Genomic DNA, 16,652 nt, shown 5'->3' on the forward strand with positions numbered 1-16,652 from the left:
AAAAGTGTTTGAGGGCTTAAATAGTATTTCAATGTCTCAGCTGAAGTAATGTGGGACAGTACTGTAACATAGCAGCTAATGTAATGCTATTACAGTGCTATTAACCCAGGTTCAATTCCGCCACTGTCTGTAAAGAGTTTATATGTTCTCCCTGTAACCGTGTGGGTATCCTCACAGTTACCACACTGTATTTCTAAAATAGATTAGACTCCATTGGTGTTTTCACTCCCTTGCCACTGACCCTCTGACAGTGTACCACTCCATTGCTGTAGTCCCACTCTTGTGGCTGAAGCTATGTGCTGCTTTGTGTTTAGATAACTGGAAGTGCAGTGAAGTAATTTTCCCTCTCTCCCTGGGCCTATTTCCTGTCATGCCTATGTACCTAGATTTATCTTCCTCCCTGCTTCCTTGACCCCTCTCATTCCTAGTCTCTTCCCGCGATAAGGAAGTGGAAGTCCAAAAACCTGTGGAGCAACCTTCAGTCATCACTCCTGGTGGGTGGACAACTCCAAAAAGAAATAAAAGGACTAGTGGATTGTGTATCTTACAAGGTCTGAGAGCTATGGCGTCATAACTTCCAGTAGGGAGCTGGATAAATATCTTTCACAGCCCCACAAAGAACAAGAGATCGGGACAGATTTGACAGTTCCCTCAAGGAGATGATGTAGTCACAATAGGCCAACTCAACTCCTAATTAAATATTTGGGGGTGTGCACAAACAAAAGCTTTTCACTGTAATGTGTGACAATAATAAATCAATTACTAATTGGGGTTAAGGACATCAAGCTTAGAGAAAGAGCCAATCAGGAATGACTGGGAATGTCATTGGGAAAGCACACCCATTCACCAGTTAAAATGAGTACAATTTATTTCCTGAATTAATTTTACATCATTAATACATTCACAATGTGCCAGAAGTTGGTCTTATATATTTCTGTATAGTTTATGTATATATTTCACAAAGGATGAGAGATGGTTGGTGATCACACTGATTGGTCAGCATGCAGACAGTGGGGAGAACACCTGGGCTGGGTGGGGGGGATGTTCAGTCGAAGGGAAGCTACATCAATACAGTACACATACATTCATTCAAGTGGTGACTCACTGGGCAGGTAGCTTGGATGGGAACAGGTGTCTGGCAGTCACTGACCTGGCTGTGACTCCTGGGGATTGGTACAGAACAGGGACTGGGTGAGTCATATTTCCCTTGGCAGAGAGGTCAATAACAAGAGGAGAGGGTGGGATTGAGGCTATTAATGGGTTGGGAGGAGTGTTCAGAATAAAGACAAGACAAGAGACTGCAGATGCTGGATCTGGAGCAACAAATAATCTGCTAGAGGAACTCAGTGTGTCAAGCAGCATCAGTTGGGTGGGGGTGAAGGAACTGTCCAGGTTTCGGGCTGAGTCCCTAGATCAGATCAAAACTGAGTTCCTCTAACATTGTGTTTTTCTGAGTTCAGAATAAATGTTCCCAACCAGTTAGTGGGTCTGGAACTAATTGCTGGGTATTCTCACTATGAATAGGAGGGGAAGACAGAATGGTGTTGGTGTGAACATGATGCAGTGTAAACTGGAGAGGAGGAGCAGGGAATCAGGTGGATGGATCTTACAACCAGTCCTTCACATTGCTGTGACTGTTGCAGTCAGTTGGAGTGAAGAGGTTCCAAACACAAGGTGAGGTATTATCACTGTGGGCTGCACCTGTAAATGAAATTCATCCTAAAACCTCCAATGGGGCCAACTTGGGTTAGTGTAGATTGTCCTGAAGCCTGGAGGTTTCACACTCCCTGTGTCACACAAAGACATGGCAGATGCCTGTAGAAAGCTATCCAGCCAATTCATACAGACCACTAAATAATCCACGGACCCAAACCATGAGAAATACTGTGCTGAGGAAGGGTCACCTTGTGAGGGGCTGTGCTGAGAGAGGGGTAGTACTAAGAAGTACCACACTGTGGGAAGAGCAATACTAAAGGAGCAACATAATGGAAGAGGCAGCGCTGAGGGAGGTACTGAGGGATTGTTGCACTGTGGAAGGGGCAGTTAGGAGGTGGGGGGTAGTGGAGGCACTTCCCCTTAATAAGATATTAAACCATAGCCCTGTGTCAGTGTGGGGGCCAAACTCAAGATCACCCTCCCACACATTTAGAAAAAATCCCATATTCAAGCAGTAAAGCCAAGAATAAACATACTGGATAGTGTGTAAACAAAGGTTTTGCATTGTATCTTAACATCAATCAATAAATAAATAAATACAATTACAAATAATACATCTGGCACCCACTGGTCCAGTGGGATGTGATTGACCCATTTCCATGCTGTATGACTGTGACTTACAAATACTGCAGTCACTCTCACTTCCCTGTGTTTTACCTTCTCAGTTACAGTAACTCCAGAGTCACCCTCTCGACCCACTGCTCCTTCTGAACCGTTAAACTGGAGATTGGGTCATTCTCAGGTTGTGGGTTTGTGCTAGTCTGGCCATTGACCTCTCTGACCCTCAGGCTCTTCTCCGCCTGAGCCTAGGTCCAGCACAAGATGGGGGGGGGGGTGGGGCGCGGGGAATAGATGCAGCAGGGCCAAGCGTGGAATTGGACTATTCTGTCCCAGTACCCCCTCCCCACAGTCAAACCCATGCCAGAGGGAGTGAGAGAACTCTGGAAAACAAGAGTCTGAAATCTCCAGGCCAGAAACTCTGTCTTGCTCTCCCCAACCCCTCCAAGTTCAAACCTGAAGAAGGATCAATCCAGACCACAAAGATGACACATTGCCAGGAGTGGGAGGGAGGTGATACTGGCGGAACTGTTAACCAAGACGTGGAAGGGTAGAGGTAGATGGATGTGTTGATAGAGGTGTCTCCTGTACAGTAATTACAGCAAATATTTACCAGTGGCACTGCGGAGTGCTTGACTTCTAGTGTAGGAGAGGGGTCAGCGATCAGTCCCTGGTTTCCAGTGCTTCTCCTCTCCCTACCGCTGCCTGTCCTCCTTCCCCACTGACCCACCATCTTTCCCAGGGTGTCAGCAGGCGAACTCCTCAAAGTTACCCAGGGTGTGGTGGCGGGGTAGCACGTTGGGGGTGAAGCCCAGACTGTCTGAGTGGCTCCGCAGCGTGTCGCAGGTACTCTGAAAGGGAGGGAAGGAGAACAACATTACACGGGTGGGGAAGGCAATCTCAAAGCTGCATTCGGTCACTGTCCCCGCCTAGAAATCACAATCCCAACCCCACCCCCCCGCTTCCAACCAAATGCCCCTATTTTGAAATTATCAGTGTTAACATGTCACAGCTGCATTCTGGATACATGTGAACACACGTGTACTATACATTTGTGTATTTCCACAGCAGCACAGATGTTTGTATAAGTGTATTTGACAGAGATGTGTTCTAATTTGTCTGGGGGGACATCCTGCTCACCCAGGGAAAGTGTACGTGCAATACATCGCCTGTCCTTTCCCGGTGTAGTGATTGCCCCATGGTCACTGTTTGGTCGGCTAGGCAGGAGGCCACTGCAAATGGCCTCTCCTACATTACTGCATCCGTAGCAACACCTTCTCATTTGTGCCCCCCATTTCCACTGAGCTTGCTACGTCATGGCGCGACCGAGTGTCCGGCAGTATAACTGGATGGGTAGGCCGGGCTCGTTAGCCTTGGTTGGCAGCCAGCCTAAGAGAACAATTCTGAATCCAAACCCAGGCAGATGGGGCTCGTTAGCCTTGTCAGGCCATCCACCTAGGAGAACAACACTCCGACATAAATCCTACTACCTGAGGCCCTCGCTGGCACCGTCCCAGCTTGCTAGGCTAGCAAGATGAACCCTGGGTGTAAAGGGTGGGGCCAGTACCGCGCTAACTGCACTCCACCTAAAATACCATTGCGCAGGCCGAAGGACATGCCCACATCTACGACCATCCTTGCAGCCGCTGTGGTCGGGCCTGCCTGTCCTGTATTGGCCTCGTCAACCACCAGCGAGCCTGCAGCAAACGTGGGCAGCCCCCTTCCTAAATCTTTGTTTGTGAAGCCAAGCCATGAATGAATGAAGTGTATGTGCATGGTAATATTTCACAGTGTGCAAATGAACAGTATGTAAGACTAGCCTTTCACTGTATCTTGGTACACAGAATCATAGGAGAGTACAGCACAGAAACAAACCATTCGGCCCATCTAATCCATGCTGAACTATTTAAACTGCCTACTCCTATTGATCAGCAGCGGGTCCATGGCCCTCGATACCCTGACCATTCATGTACCCATCCTAACTTCTCAAATGTTGAAATTAAGCTCGCATGGACCACTTGCGCTGGCAGTTTGTTCCATACTCTTATGACCTTCTGAGTAAAAATTTCCCCTTAAAATGTTCACCTTTTACCCTTAACTCATGATCTCTTGTAGTCCCACTCAAAGGAAAAAGCCTGCTTGCATTTCCTCTATCAATACCCGTCCTAATTTTGCTTTCAAATCTCCTCTCAATCTTCTACATTTTAAAGAATACAGTCCTAACCTATTCAATCTTTCTGTATAACTCAAGTCCTCCAAACCTGGTAACATCCTTGTAAATTTTTTCTGCACTCTTTTTATTTACATCTTTCTTGCAGATAGGTGTAAAAACTGCATGCAATACTCCAAATTAGGCCTCACCAATGTCTTATACAACTTCAACACAACATCATCTCCTTTACTCAATACTTTGATTTATAAAGGCCAATAAGCCAGAAATTTCTTTACAACCCTATTGACCTGTGATGCCACTTTCAATGAATAATAAACCTGTATTATCAGATCCCTCTGTTCTATTACACCCCTCAATGCCCTACCACTCACTGGTCCGACTGAAGTGCAATAGTTCGCACTTGTCAACATTAAGTCCTATCTGCCATTTTTCAGCCCATTTTCCCAGCTGGTCCAGATTCTGCTGCAAGCCATGAGAGTCTTCCTCGCTGTCCACTACACCCCCAATCTTGGTGTCATCCACAAATTTGCTAATCCAGTTGACCACATTATCATCCAGATCATTGATAATACTAGATAACAAATAACAACAAAGGATCCAGCACTGATCCTTGCAGCACTCCACCAGTCACAGGCCTCCAGTCAGAGAGGCAACCATCTACTACCACTCTGGTTTCTCCCACAAAGCCAATGTCTAATACAATTCACTACGTCATCTTGAATGCTGAGTGACTGAACCTTCTTGACCAGCCTCCCATGTGGGACCTTGTCAAATGCCTTACTAAATTCCATGCAGACAACATCCACTGCCTTCCCTTCATCCACATTTCTGTTAACTTCCTCAAAACTCTAGAAGATTGGTTAGACATGACCTACCATGCGTGAAGCCATGCTGACTATCCTTTATCAATCCATGTCTGTCCAAATACTCATTTAGCCTATCCCTTGGAATACCCTCCAATAACTTTCCCACTACTGATTTGAGACTCATCAGGCTATAATTTCCTGGTTTATTTTTAGAGCCTTTCTTAAACAGCATAACAACTTTGGCTATCCTCCGATCCTCTGGCACCTCATCTGGCTAAGGATGATTTAAATATCTCTGGTATGGCCCATGCAATTTCTGCACTTGCCTCCTCTAGAGTCTGAGGGAACACCTGGGGCCCTGGGGACTTATCCTCCCGAATTTGGCCCAAGACAGCAAATGCCTCCTCCTCAGAAATTTGTATAGAGTCCATGAAGTTGATGCCATTTTACCTTCTATAAACTCTGTGTCCTTCTGAGTAAATACAAATGCAAAAAGTGCATTTACGATACCACCCCCACCAGCCAAATCTTTTGGCTTCTCGCATGGATTATCATTCTGATTTTCAAGAGAACTAATTTTGTTCTTTGCAATACTTTTGCTCTTAACATATCTGTAGAATCCCTTAGGATTCTCCTTCACCTTGTCTGCTAAGGCAACCTCATGCCTTCTTTTAGTTTTCCTGATTTCTTCCTTAAGTGTTTTCTTGCATTTCTTATACTCCATAAGTACCTCATTTCTTCCTACCTGCCTATACCTGGTATGCACCTTTTTTTTCTTAACCAGGGCCTCAATATCTCTTGAAAACCAAGGTTCCCTACACCTGTTATCTTTACCTTTTATTCTGACAGGCACCATGGTGGCTTTGTACCCTCAATATTTCACTTTTGAAGACTGTGCACTTACCAAGTACACCTTTGCCAGAAAACAGTCTGTTCCAATCCACACTTGCCAGATCCTTTCTGATACCATCAAAATTGGCCATCCTTCAATTTAGAATCTCAACCCACGGACCAGACCAATCTTTTTGCATATTTACTTTGAAATTACTGGCATTGTGATCACTAGATGCAAACTTCCGTCATGATAATAACAAACCAATACTTGTATACATGTGGATGCTTGTCTATGCCCACGTGGGTCATTATGTTCGTTAACATGTCCGTGTGTGCTGCAGGAGCACCATGTCTTTACCAGGTTGTCAGAGTGGCTCCTCTTTGGCCTTTTCCTGCGGTTCACGTAACTCGACATTTTGTCCTTTAAAACCTGAAGGGCAGAAAGAGAAGCTGATCAGGACACAATGGGGGAGGGTGAACAACCAGCTGGAGGAACAGTCTGGGGAGGTAGAAGGCTAGTCAACCATTTGGATCAAGATCTTGTATCAAGGCTGAGTGTGCAGAGGGGAAATGGCCAGTACAAAGAGGCGAGACGAGGGCTGGGTATGAGATAGGTGGAGCAGGTGAGGAGGTGGTGATGGACAAATGGAGTCAGATGTGGGGAGGGGTGAGATAGAGGCAGAGCTGGTGGGTATTGGGTGCAGATGTGGGATCTGATGCAAGGAAGGTGATAAGTGGTGCCGAATTGGGGTGGTGTAGATCGTGATTGGTGGAACCAGGTGGGCCACGGAGAAGAGTGGAATGGTGAACCCAGAAGGAGAGGGAAAGGAGCACAGGGAGTGAGGTTTATCTGAAGCAAGAAAATTCTATGTTCATACCAGGCGGAATATGAGGAATTCTTCCTGGACTTTAATTCAGATGGTGCAAGGGGTTGTATTTCGGAAAGACAAATCAGGGTGGGGCTTTCACAGTGAACAGCAGGGTCCTGAGGAACAAAGGAACCTAGGAGGACATGGTTCCCTGATTGACAGGGTGGTGAAAAGGCATGTGGCATGCTGGTTTCATCAGTCAAGGCACTGAGTTGGTGAGGCTGCGTTTGGAATATTGTAGTTAGCTTTGGTCATCCTGCTGTTGGAAAGATGCCATTAGACTGGCTAGAGTGCAGAGGATATTTACAAGGATGTTGCCAGGACTGAGTTATAGGGAAAGGTTGAGACTGTTAAGTTGGAGCATAGGAGAATGAGAGGGTAACATTGCAGAAGTTTATAAAATCGTGAGGGGCATAGACATAGTGAATGGACAGTCTTTTTCTCAGGGTTGTGGAATCAGGAACTAGAGGACATTAGTTTGAAGTAACAAGGGAGAGATTTAATAGGAACCTGAGGGGCAACCTTTGCACCCAGACTGTGATCAGTATATGGAATTAGCTGCCAGAGGAAAGGGTTGAGGCAGGTACAGTTACAAACATTTAAAAAGCACTCGGACACAGACATGGCTAGGAAACGTTTGAAGGGATATGGACCAAACACAGACAAATGGAATTAGTTAAATGAGAGCCTTGGTCAGCATAGACGAGTTGGGCTGAAGGGTCTGTTTCTGTGACTGTTGATGTCAGATCTCGCCTGGCAGTAGAGAGGACTGAGGGCAGACACATTGGTGTGGGAACGGGAAGGGGAGGTGAAATGACAAGTAACCCGGGAGGCCAGGATGACTGATGGCAGACAGGGTGTTCACGTTCCACAAACAGTCAACGAGCTAGACGTTCAGCACTACACAGTCTTTCTCATGGAAACATGCTCCAGACAACTCTTACCTCATATAAATAGTCAATAATTTCCAGAATGGTTAAAATACTGGCTCCAATGAACAAGCCCATCTGACCACCGATATCACCTGTGAGATCAAACAGCCAGAGTTAGTGACCAGACCCCTTTCAATGGTTCTATGTTTGGAATTGTCAGCCAAGGAAGGGAGGGAAGTTCCTGGTGGGTGGGACAACAGTATAGTGGTTAGTGTAACACTACAACAGCACCATTGACCCGGGTTCAATTCTGCCACTGTTTGTAAGCAGTTTGTATGTTATCCCTGTGACCATGTGGGTCTCCTCCAGTTGCTTTGGTTTCATCCCATATTCCTAAGATGTACGGTTAGATTTATCAGAATCAGAATCGGGTTCAATATCGCTGGCATATGTTGTGAAATTTGTTGTTATGCAGCAGCTGGACATTGCAATACATAAAATTAACTGTAAATTGCAGTAAATATATATAGTTAAGTAAGTAGTGTAAAAAGAGAAAAATTACTGAGGTTATTAAAAAGGTATTAAGTTATGTGCGTGCTATTTTCATGCCCAAAGTGTGGTGATACTTGCAAGCTGCGTCACATCCTCAGACCACATTGGTTGTTGACACAAATGATGCATTTCACTGTTTTGGTGGACATGTGACAAATAAAGCTAATCTCTAATCTCCAAGTACCAAGGGTTGGAGACAGAGTTAATGGGATCGGGGGTCAGGATAGCAGCAATGCCAGAGGTTGCTGCCTGTTGCATTTCTTGCATTGGAGCAAGAAAACATTAGCCGAGGAATGCTGCAGTTGAAGAGAGAACAATCCATCTCTGCCCCTCCCACTGGTGAGGATTGGGTTGGGAACATGTGACCTTGGGGCTTCAGGGAGTGAGACTGACAGGTTGGGGTGGAGTGGGCTGGTCACCTCTCTACCAGAAAATAATTAGTCCATTTACCAGACCCTGACCAAACCATGAAATTCACAACTTCTTCAGGAATGGACAACCAACAGATTTGGGCTGCCAGTTGCTTCAAGGGGCTGAATGGCCTCCTCTACTTACTGAAATGGTTGAAGGAGGGAGTTTCAAGATTCAGAGACACAAAAGACTGCAGATGCTGGAATCGAGCAACACAAGATGCTGGAGGAACTCACGGTTTGAGTGGCATCTGTAGAGGGAAATGGGTGGTGGACATTTTGGGTTAAGACCCTTCATCTACATTCACTTTGAGTCTTAGCCCAACTATTTCCATCTGCAGATGCTGCTCAACTGGCTGAGTTGCTCCAGGATTTTGGCCTGGTGATAAGGCCATAAAACAGAATTAAGCCATTTGGCCTGTGAGTCAGCTCCACTATTCAACCATGGTTGATTTGTCTCCCCCCGAACCTCATTCTGCTGCTTTTCCCCTGTAACCCTTGACACCCTTACTGATCAAGAACCTACCAATCACCACTTTAAATATACACAATGACTTGGTCTCCACAGCCGACTGTGGCAATGAATTCCACACATTCATTGTCCTCAGGCTAAAGAAATTCCTCCTTATCGATGTTCTAAAGGGACTGTGCCCTCTGGTCCCAGACTCTCCAACTATTTGAAACATCCTCTTCACATCCATTATCTACCCATTTCAATATTTTGTACATTTCAATGAGAACCCCTCCAAATTCTTCTAAACTCCAGCAAGTACAGAGCTATCTAATAATCTTCATCTGATAACCCTTTCATTTCCAGGATCATTCATGTGAACCTCTTCTAGACCCTCTCCAATATTCTTTCTTAGTTCTGGGGCCTAAAACTGTTCACAATACTCCAAATGTAGTCTGATATATACCTTAGAAAGTTTCAGCTAAAGGAATTGTGATCCATTCCCTAGTCAGAATGGTGTGCCTGGGATGGGAACCTGCAGATGGTGGTGCTCCCCTGCACCTGCTGCCCTCACCCTCCTTGGTGAAAGAGGTCCCAGGCTTGGGAGGGGCTGTTGGAGTAGACACTGTGTGCCAGTGGGTGAGGGAGGGAATGTTCAGGGAAGAGGACAGGGTGCTGATGGACATAAATAGGAAGAGGGACAGGAGTGGAGGTAGGATCTGGAAAAGCAGAGACCCCAGAACTATGTTTAAGGGTTCACCCAGCAGTCCCAGGGAGGTGATGGATTAAGTGCAGGAATAGGAACACTCACCCAGCAGCCCAGCCATCTCATAAGCTTTCTTCTGTTCGATGGTCTCGTAGTTAAGGGCCTCGAAGAAAATATCCAAAACCAGTATGTTCTCTCTGGAGAATGGATGTACTGAGAGAGATTCTGGGTGCCTCTTTCTCCTCGCTCCCCCCACCATCCCACCTCCCTTACACTCACCTCCTCCCCCACATCTCCCTTTCCACCTTTACCGATCTCCCCTTCCCTCCACCAATATCTTCTCCTCTTCCCTCTCCCTTCCTCTAATCTTTCCCTCCCTCAACCCTTTTTCCTTCCCCACCCTCACTCTTCTCTTCCCTACACCAATGTCCCCCTCCTTCGTCCCCCATCTCCCCCTTGAATTTTTTGTCTCCATCCCCTCCCCTTCTCTCCCTCCTGCTCTCTTATCCCCCTCCACATGGATCACCCACCAGCCCTTCCTCTCCCTCTTCCCCTGCCCCCTCATAAATCACTCATACATGCATCAACCTCTCCTCTACCCTACTCCCAGTAACAGGTACGTGTGTGGATACTCACGCTATGTATTGCTCTGTTTTATTAAATTTTTTGGCGAGAAATTTTGCGGAGGCTTTGCTGGGTATCTTCACCATGGAAATCTCCTTCCCAAATCGTGTCACATTACATGGGGTCTCACACAGGCAATATTTACTGTCCTGTTCCACTAGAAACTCTGCGAGAGCAGAAGTAGGGAAAGCAGAGTGAGAAAGAGCAGCAAAGCAGAGAAAATTGGTAAATCAGTTTATTATTGTCACGTGTATCAGTACAACAGTGAAAATACTTTGTTTTGCATGCCATCCAAACGGATCATTTCACAACATCTGTGCATTGAGGAAGTAGACAGTAAACTAATAACAGAATGCAGAATAGTGTTACAGTTACAAAGAAACTGCGGTGAAGACGGACAATAAGATGCAAGATCACAATGAGGTAGATTGTGAGGTCGAGCTCATTTTATTGTATCAGGAGACAATTCAAGAGAGAAGATGGAGAGAAGGATAAGGAGAGAAAAATTTAAAGGAAATGAAGAGGGAAAGGGAAAGGAGAAAATATGAAAGAGGAGTTACAGAGAAAAAGGAGAGAAAGGAAGGAAGATGGAGAGAGGACCGTGCACAATTCTGATTTGATGGAGACAGACGTGAGAGTACGGAGGAACATCTGGAAAACTTCTGAAATGCCCACTTCGCTGCCGCTGCTGCTGTGTGGTAACTGGAATCTCCGGAGCAGAAGGCCCCGAAATCCTCGGCTTTGTGTGTTTCAGCGGCCAGGGCGAGGTTGAAGGCACTCGGCAGAGGATGGCGCTCGGGAGGCTGTATCAGAGAGGCTGGTTGGAAGCTCGAAGTTTTCGGACGGATGGACTGTGTCGGCTGTGGTCGGCTGCTTCCAAGGCAAGTTGACGGTGCCTGGAGGTTTATGGCAGGGAGTTTCTCCCTTTTGCCGCCTGCTATCGGGGACTTGGGAGTCGATCGACTCGGGGACTTTTGAGACTTTATTTACCGTGCCCATGGTTTGTTCTTCATCAAATTATGGTATTGCTTTGCACTGCTGTAATTATATGCTATAATTATGTGGTTCTGTCAGTGTTAGTCTTTGGTTTTTCCTGTTCTTTGTGATATCACTCTGGAGAAACGTATCATTTCTTAACGCATGTATGCATTTCTAAATGACAATAAAAAAAGAGGACTGAGTGTTCTCATAATCTAAATAGGGAACAGAGTGAAGGATAGAAAAGCCAAAGATAATGGAGGGTGAGATGGATGAGGGAGAGTGGGAAGGAAGAAACAAGGTGAGAAAAAATAGTCCCAGTGGGGAGAGATGGAAAGAAAGTGGAAAAGAGAGAGAGAGAAATATCAAGCTGAATGAGTATGATTGGGAATGACAGAGAGAACAGAATGTGAAGAAAGCATTAAACAAGGGGGAAAAGAGCAGGATGGACCAGGAAAATAGTATCAGAGACAGCACAAAGGAGCAAGAGTGATGGAGTCACAGGGATGGAAGTTAGGGGTCGGGAGGAGCGAGAGAGAATGAGGCACACCTAGAAAACTGAGACAGAAAGAAAAAGGTTAGGACGAGGAGATGGAGAGAGTGTAAAAGAATGAGGGAGTGTGGAGGAGAAATGGGAAGAGGCCAAAACAGTTAGGAAATAACCAGAGCAAGAGAGAATGGGAAGCCAGTTGAATGTTGGGAACGGCAAGAGCAAAGCACTGGGTGTTTCCAAAGGTGTCATCCATCTCCACCCGCAGAGCAAGTGAAGCCTGAGAGCTCCTGTCTGAAGTCAAAACCCAGACATTGCATGAAAGATGAAACCTGATAAATCAGCACATGGCAGAACCCTCGACCAGGTAACTCAAGTCTCTGAGCAATGGGACAGCAATCTTGATCGGACTGATACCTCAGACACTTGGGGCCAGCCTTGAGAGTTTGGATCTCGACTGATTCATTGCTAGAGGGTCTCAGTAAGGTACCGAGAGCGGGAGATCACATGGTACAGGACTCGGAGGGGGGCTCATCTAGTTAGGACCCCAGGCTTTGGCGGCACAGCAATAGAAAATGCAAGCAGTTTCAAAATCCTGACAGTGCACATCGCATACAACCTCACATGGTCCCAAAACACATCCTTAACAGAGTCTGGAAAGCTCACCATCACCTTTATTTTCTGAGAAAGCTGAAGAGAGCTTGAGTTCGCATATTCACACTCAAGTCATTCTACAAATGCACAGTAGAAAGCATCCTAACAAGCTACATCACTGCTTGGTATGAAACTGCACCGCGGCAGACTGGAAGGCTGTACAATGGGTACTCAATATTGCTCAGTGCATCACTGGCACCAGACTACCTGCTATAGAGGACATATATACAGAAAGGTGCTGGGAAAAAGGCCAGTAACATCATGAAGGATCCCAACCACCCTGCTCACTGATTGTTTCTCCCACTCCCATCAAGGAGGTGGCTATGCATCATCTACACCAGGACCACCAGACTCAAAAACAGTTACTTTGCCCAAGCAGTAAAACTGATCAACACCTCCACCCACTAATTCCTCCACTACTTCACTATTTCCTGTCAGTCACCTTATGTACAGCCTGGAATCACTTTATGGACATACAATCACTCGATGTAGATAAGCTATCTGTGTATTTATATTTATTATGTGTTTTTATTATTATTATTGTATACCGCATCAGAATTGGAGTAACAATTATTTCATTCTTGTTACACTTGTATACACCTCCAAGAGGAGCACAACCTTGTTGTTGTGCTCCGAGTCTTTCATGTCTCAATGACCTCGAGAGCTATTCTTGCTGGAGTCTGGGCTTTATGCTTTGGCTCTTGGTAGGGTCACGGGACAGAGGCCAGACTAAGAATGGTCCACCAGTCCTCTAGGTTCGAGGGTTCAGTTCAGGGCTACCAACTCTGACTGGTAAAACAAAACTGTTATGGAAACAGCAATGAAGAATCCTTCTACATTTGATGGTGACTGTAATCCTGAGTCTTCAGCCAGGATTTGACTGACAGTAGTGAGAACTGAAAGGAGGCTACTGACATGACGAAGGAAGCCCTGAACACTACCAGTGATAGAGGACATTCATTGCTGCCCTAAACACCAGTGGCATAATGGGCAGTAAGTACACTTGTGTGCAGGAAATGACATTAAACAATCCTGAATTTTTAATGGTTATCTTGGTCAACACGGACCAGTTGGGCCAAAGTGCCTGTTTCCCTGCTGTGTGACTCTAACAAGGGGTCACTTTTCAGGAGAAAGGTCTACACCTCAAAGATAGTGAATCATCAGGATTCTCTTCAAGGTTTACAGAGATGTAGTCTGATTGTATATGCAACATGGAGATTGGTAGCACTGGGATATTAAGGGACTGAATGGGTTGCCCCTGACTCACCTAGAGCTGGATCAGCACAATTCTTGTACTGTTCGGGAGTGCAGACATCTGCATTACCTGGGGGGGGGGGACGGGGAGAGAGAGAGAGAGACAAAGTTCAAAATAAAATTATTTTCAAAGTACATATATGTTATATACTACCTTGAGATTCATATTCTTGCAGGCACTTACAGGAAAAATTAAGTAGTACACTGGAATTTTCAAAAAAAAACTATACATGAAGAAAGACAAACAACCAACGTGCAAAAGAAGACAAACTGCAAAAAAAAAAACTGAGAACAAGAGTTATAAAATGACCCTGGAAAATAACGCTGGAGAGGTAGTAATGGAGGACAGAGAAATGGCAGATGAACTAAGTATTTTGCAGCAGTCTTCACTGTGGAAGATACTAACAGTATGCCAGTAGATCAAAAGTGTCAGGGGGCAGAAGTGAGTGAAGCTGCCATTGCTAGGGAGAAGGTGCTTGGGAAACTGAAAGGTCTGAGGGTAGATAAGCCAACTGGACTAGAAGGTCTACACCACCGTGTTAGGAAAGGTGTTGGAAGAGATTGTGGAGGAATTTGTAATGATCCTTCAAAAGAATCAATGGATTCTGTCATGATTCCAGAGGACCAGAAATTGAAAATGTCAAGGACAGAGGCAGAAGAAAGGAAGTTATAGGCCAGTTCGTCTGACCTCAGTGGTTGGGAAGATGTTGGGAGTCTATTGTTAATGATGTGGTTTTGGGGCACATAATACAATGGGCTGAAGTCACCATGGTTTCCTTAAGGGAAGGTCTTGCCTCACAAATCTGTTGGAATCCTTTGAAGAGATAACAAACAAAATGACAAAGGAGAATCAGTGGATGTTGGATTTTCAGAAGGCCTTTGACGAGGTGTCACACACGAGGCTGCTTAAGATCGCATTGTACTATAGGAAAGATACTGTCATGTAATAGAGCACTGGATGATTGGCAGGAGACAAAGATTGGAAATAAAGGAAGCCTTATCTGGCCACCAGTGACTGCTGGTCTTCCACAAGGGTCTGTGTTGGGGCTGCTTCTTTTTATGTTATACGTAAATAATTTGGGTGATGGAATTGATAGCTTTGTGGCCAAGTTTGCAGACAATAAGAAGATAGGTCGAGGGGCGGGTAACGTGGAAGCAGAAAGGCTACAAAAGGAGTTAGACAGATTAGGAGAATGGGTATAGAAGTGGCTGATGGAGTACAGTGTCAGGAAATGCATGGTCATGCACTTTGGTGGAACAAATAAAAGCAGAGACTATTTTCTAAATGGAGAGAAAATTCAAAGTCTGGGGTGCAAAGAGTCTTGGGAGTCCTTGTGCAGGAATACAGGGAGAAGGCAGGAGATAGAGACTGAGAAGGAAGCGGATCAGCCATGATAAAATGGCAGTGCAGACTCAATGGGCCAAATGGCCTTATTCTGCTCCTACATCTTAGGCCTTAAAGTATCCCTGAAAGTGAGTCTGTAAGTCATAGAATCAGTTCAGAGAAGTGGTGAATGAAGTTATACTTGTTGGTTCAGGAACCTGATGGTTATAGGATAATAACTGCTCCTGAGGTTTGTGGCGTGGGACCTAAAGCTTCTGTACCTCCTTCCCAATGATAGCGAAATGAGAGCATGGACTAGAAAGTGGGGGTCTTTAATGATGGATGCTGCTCTCTTGCAGCAGTGCTCAATGTAAATGTACTCAATGGTGGGGAGGGCTCTTTTGTGATGTATGGGGCTGTGCCCACTACTTTCTGTAGAACTTTCTATTCCTGGGCATTGGTGTTTCCATACCGTGCTGTGATGCAACCAGTCAAGATACTCCCCACTGTAAATCTATTGTAACATGCCGTAAGGTTTCAATGCTAATGTAATGGCTTCTCTGTAATGTTCCACTGCTGAGGTAATGGTTTCTCTGTAGCAGCAATGTTTGGGTTATGACTAGAGATAAGGGGACATGCTAACCAATGAGCAGGATGTTGTTCTTTCTTGTGCATGGGACAGATTTTCTCAGAGGGCAACAGACTCCGGCTGACAAATGCAACGGGCCTCAACCTGGTGCCCTGATCCTGCACATGGATGCCAGCCGAGAGGGTTTAGGGGGCGTCCTGTATCAGGATCAGGGCACCGGGTTGAGGCCCGTTGCATTTGTCAGCCGGAGTCTGTCACCCTCTGAGAGGATCTATCCCATGCACAAGAAAGAACAACATCCCGCTCATGGGCTAGCATGCCCCATTATCTTTAGTCATAACCCAAACATTGCTGCTACAGAGAAACCATGAGCTCAGCAGTGGAACATTACAGAGAAGCCATTACATCAGCAGTGAAACCTTACAGTGTGTTATACTATATAAGTTTGTCAAAGTTTTTGTGACATATCGAATCTATGCAAACTTCTAAGAAAGTAAAGGCACTGTTGTGCCTTCTTTGTGATGATACTTACATGAAGGCAGCTTCAGAGGCTTTCCGAACTTCCAGCACCCGCAAGGAACTCAACAACCACAGTTGGTATTTGTATAGTGCCCGATAATACATCCCAGCAGCTCAGCCATGCTTGGAGATACTGGGTCAGGGAGCAGAGAGGTATAGGGTCACAGAAGAAAGGCTGAGTTCAAGGAGAGAGGTCAGGATTCCAAGGGCGTTATTAGTTAACCTAGTCTGAAAGGTCAGTAGAGTGGAAGGGTTGGAGAGGACAGAAGGTCA

At 45.6% G+C, this 16,652-nt stretch overlaps 1 protein-coding gene across 1 annotated transcript in view; it reads right to left on the bottom strand.

Annotated features, from left to right (window-relative positions):
- Positions 1 to 2,992: 2,992 nt before the first annotated feature.
- Positions 2,993 to 16,652, bottom strand: part of LOC134347860 (acid-sensing ion channel 2-like) — a 77,012-nt gene continuing 63,352 nt past the window's right edge. The window contains 6 exon segments of the mRNA XM_063050430.1: positions 2,993 to 3,125; positions 6,446 to 6,517; positions 7,901 to 7,980; positions 9,918 to 10,144; positions 10,584 to 10,737; positions 13,961 to 14,017. Coding sequence (XP_062906500.1) covers positions 3,021 to 3,125; positions 6,446 to 6,517; positions 7,901 to 7,980; positions 9,918 to 10,144; positions 10,584 to 10,737; positions 13,961 to 14,017 — 695 coding nt within the window. The 3' untranslated portion in view covers positions 2,993 to 3,020.

Source organism: Mobula hypostoma, chromosome 1, assembly GCF_963921235.1.
Source record: "Mobula hypostoma chromosome 1, sMobHyp1.1, whole genome shotgun sequence".
In the NCBI taxonomy this organism is placed as follows: Eukaryota; Metazoa; Chordata; class Chondrichthyes; order Myliobatiformes; family Myliobatidae; genus Mobula; species Mobula hypostoma.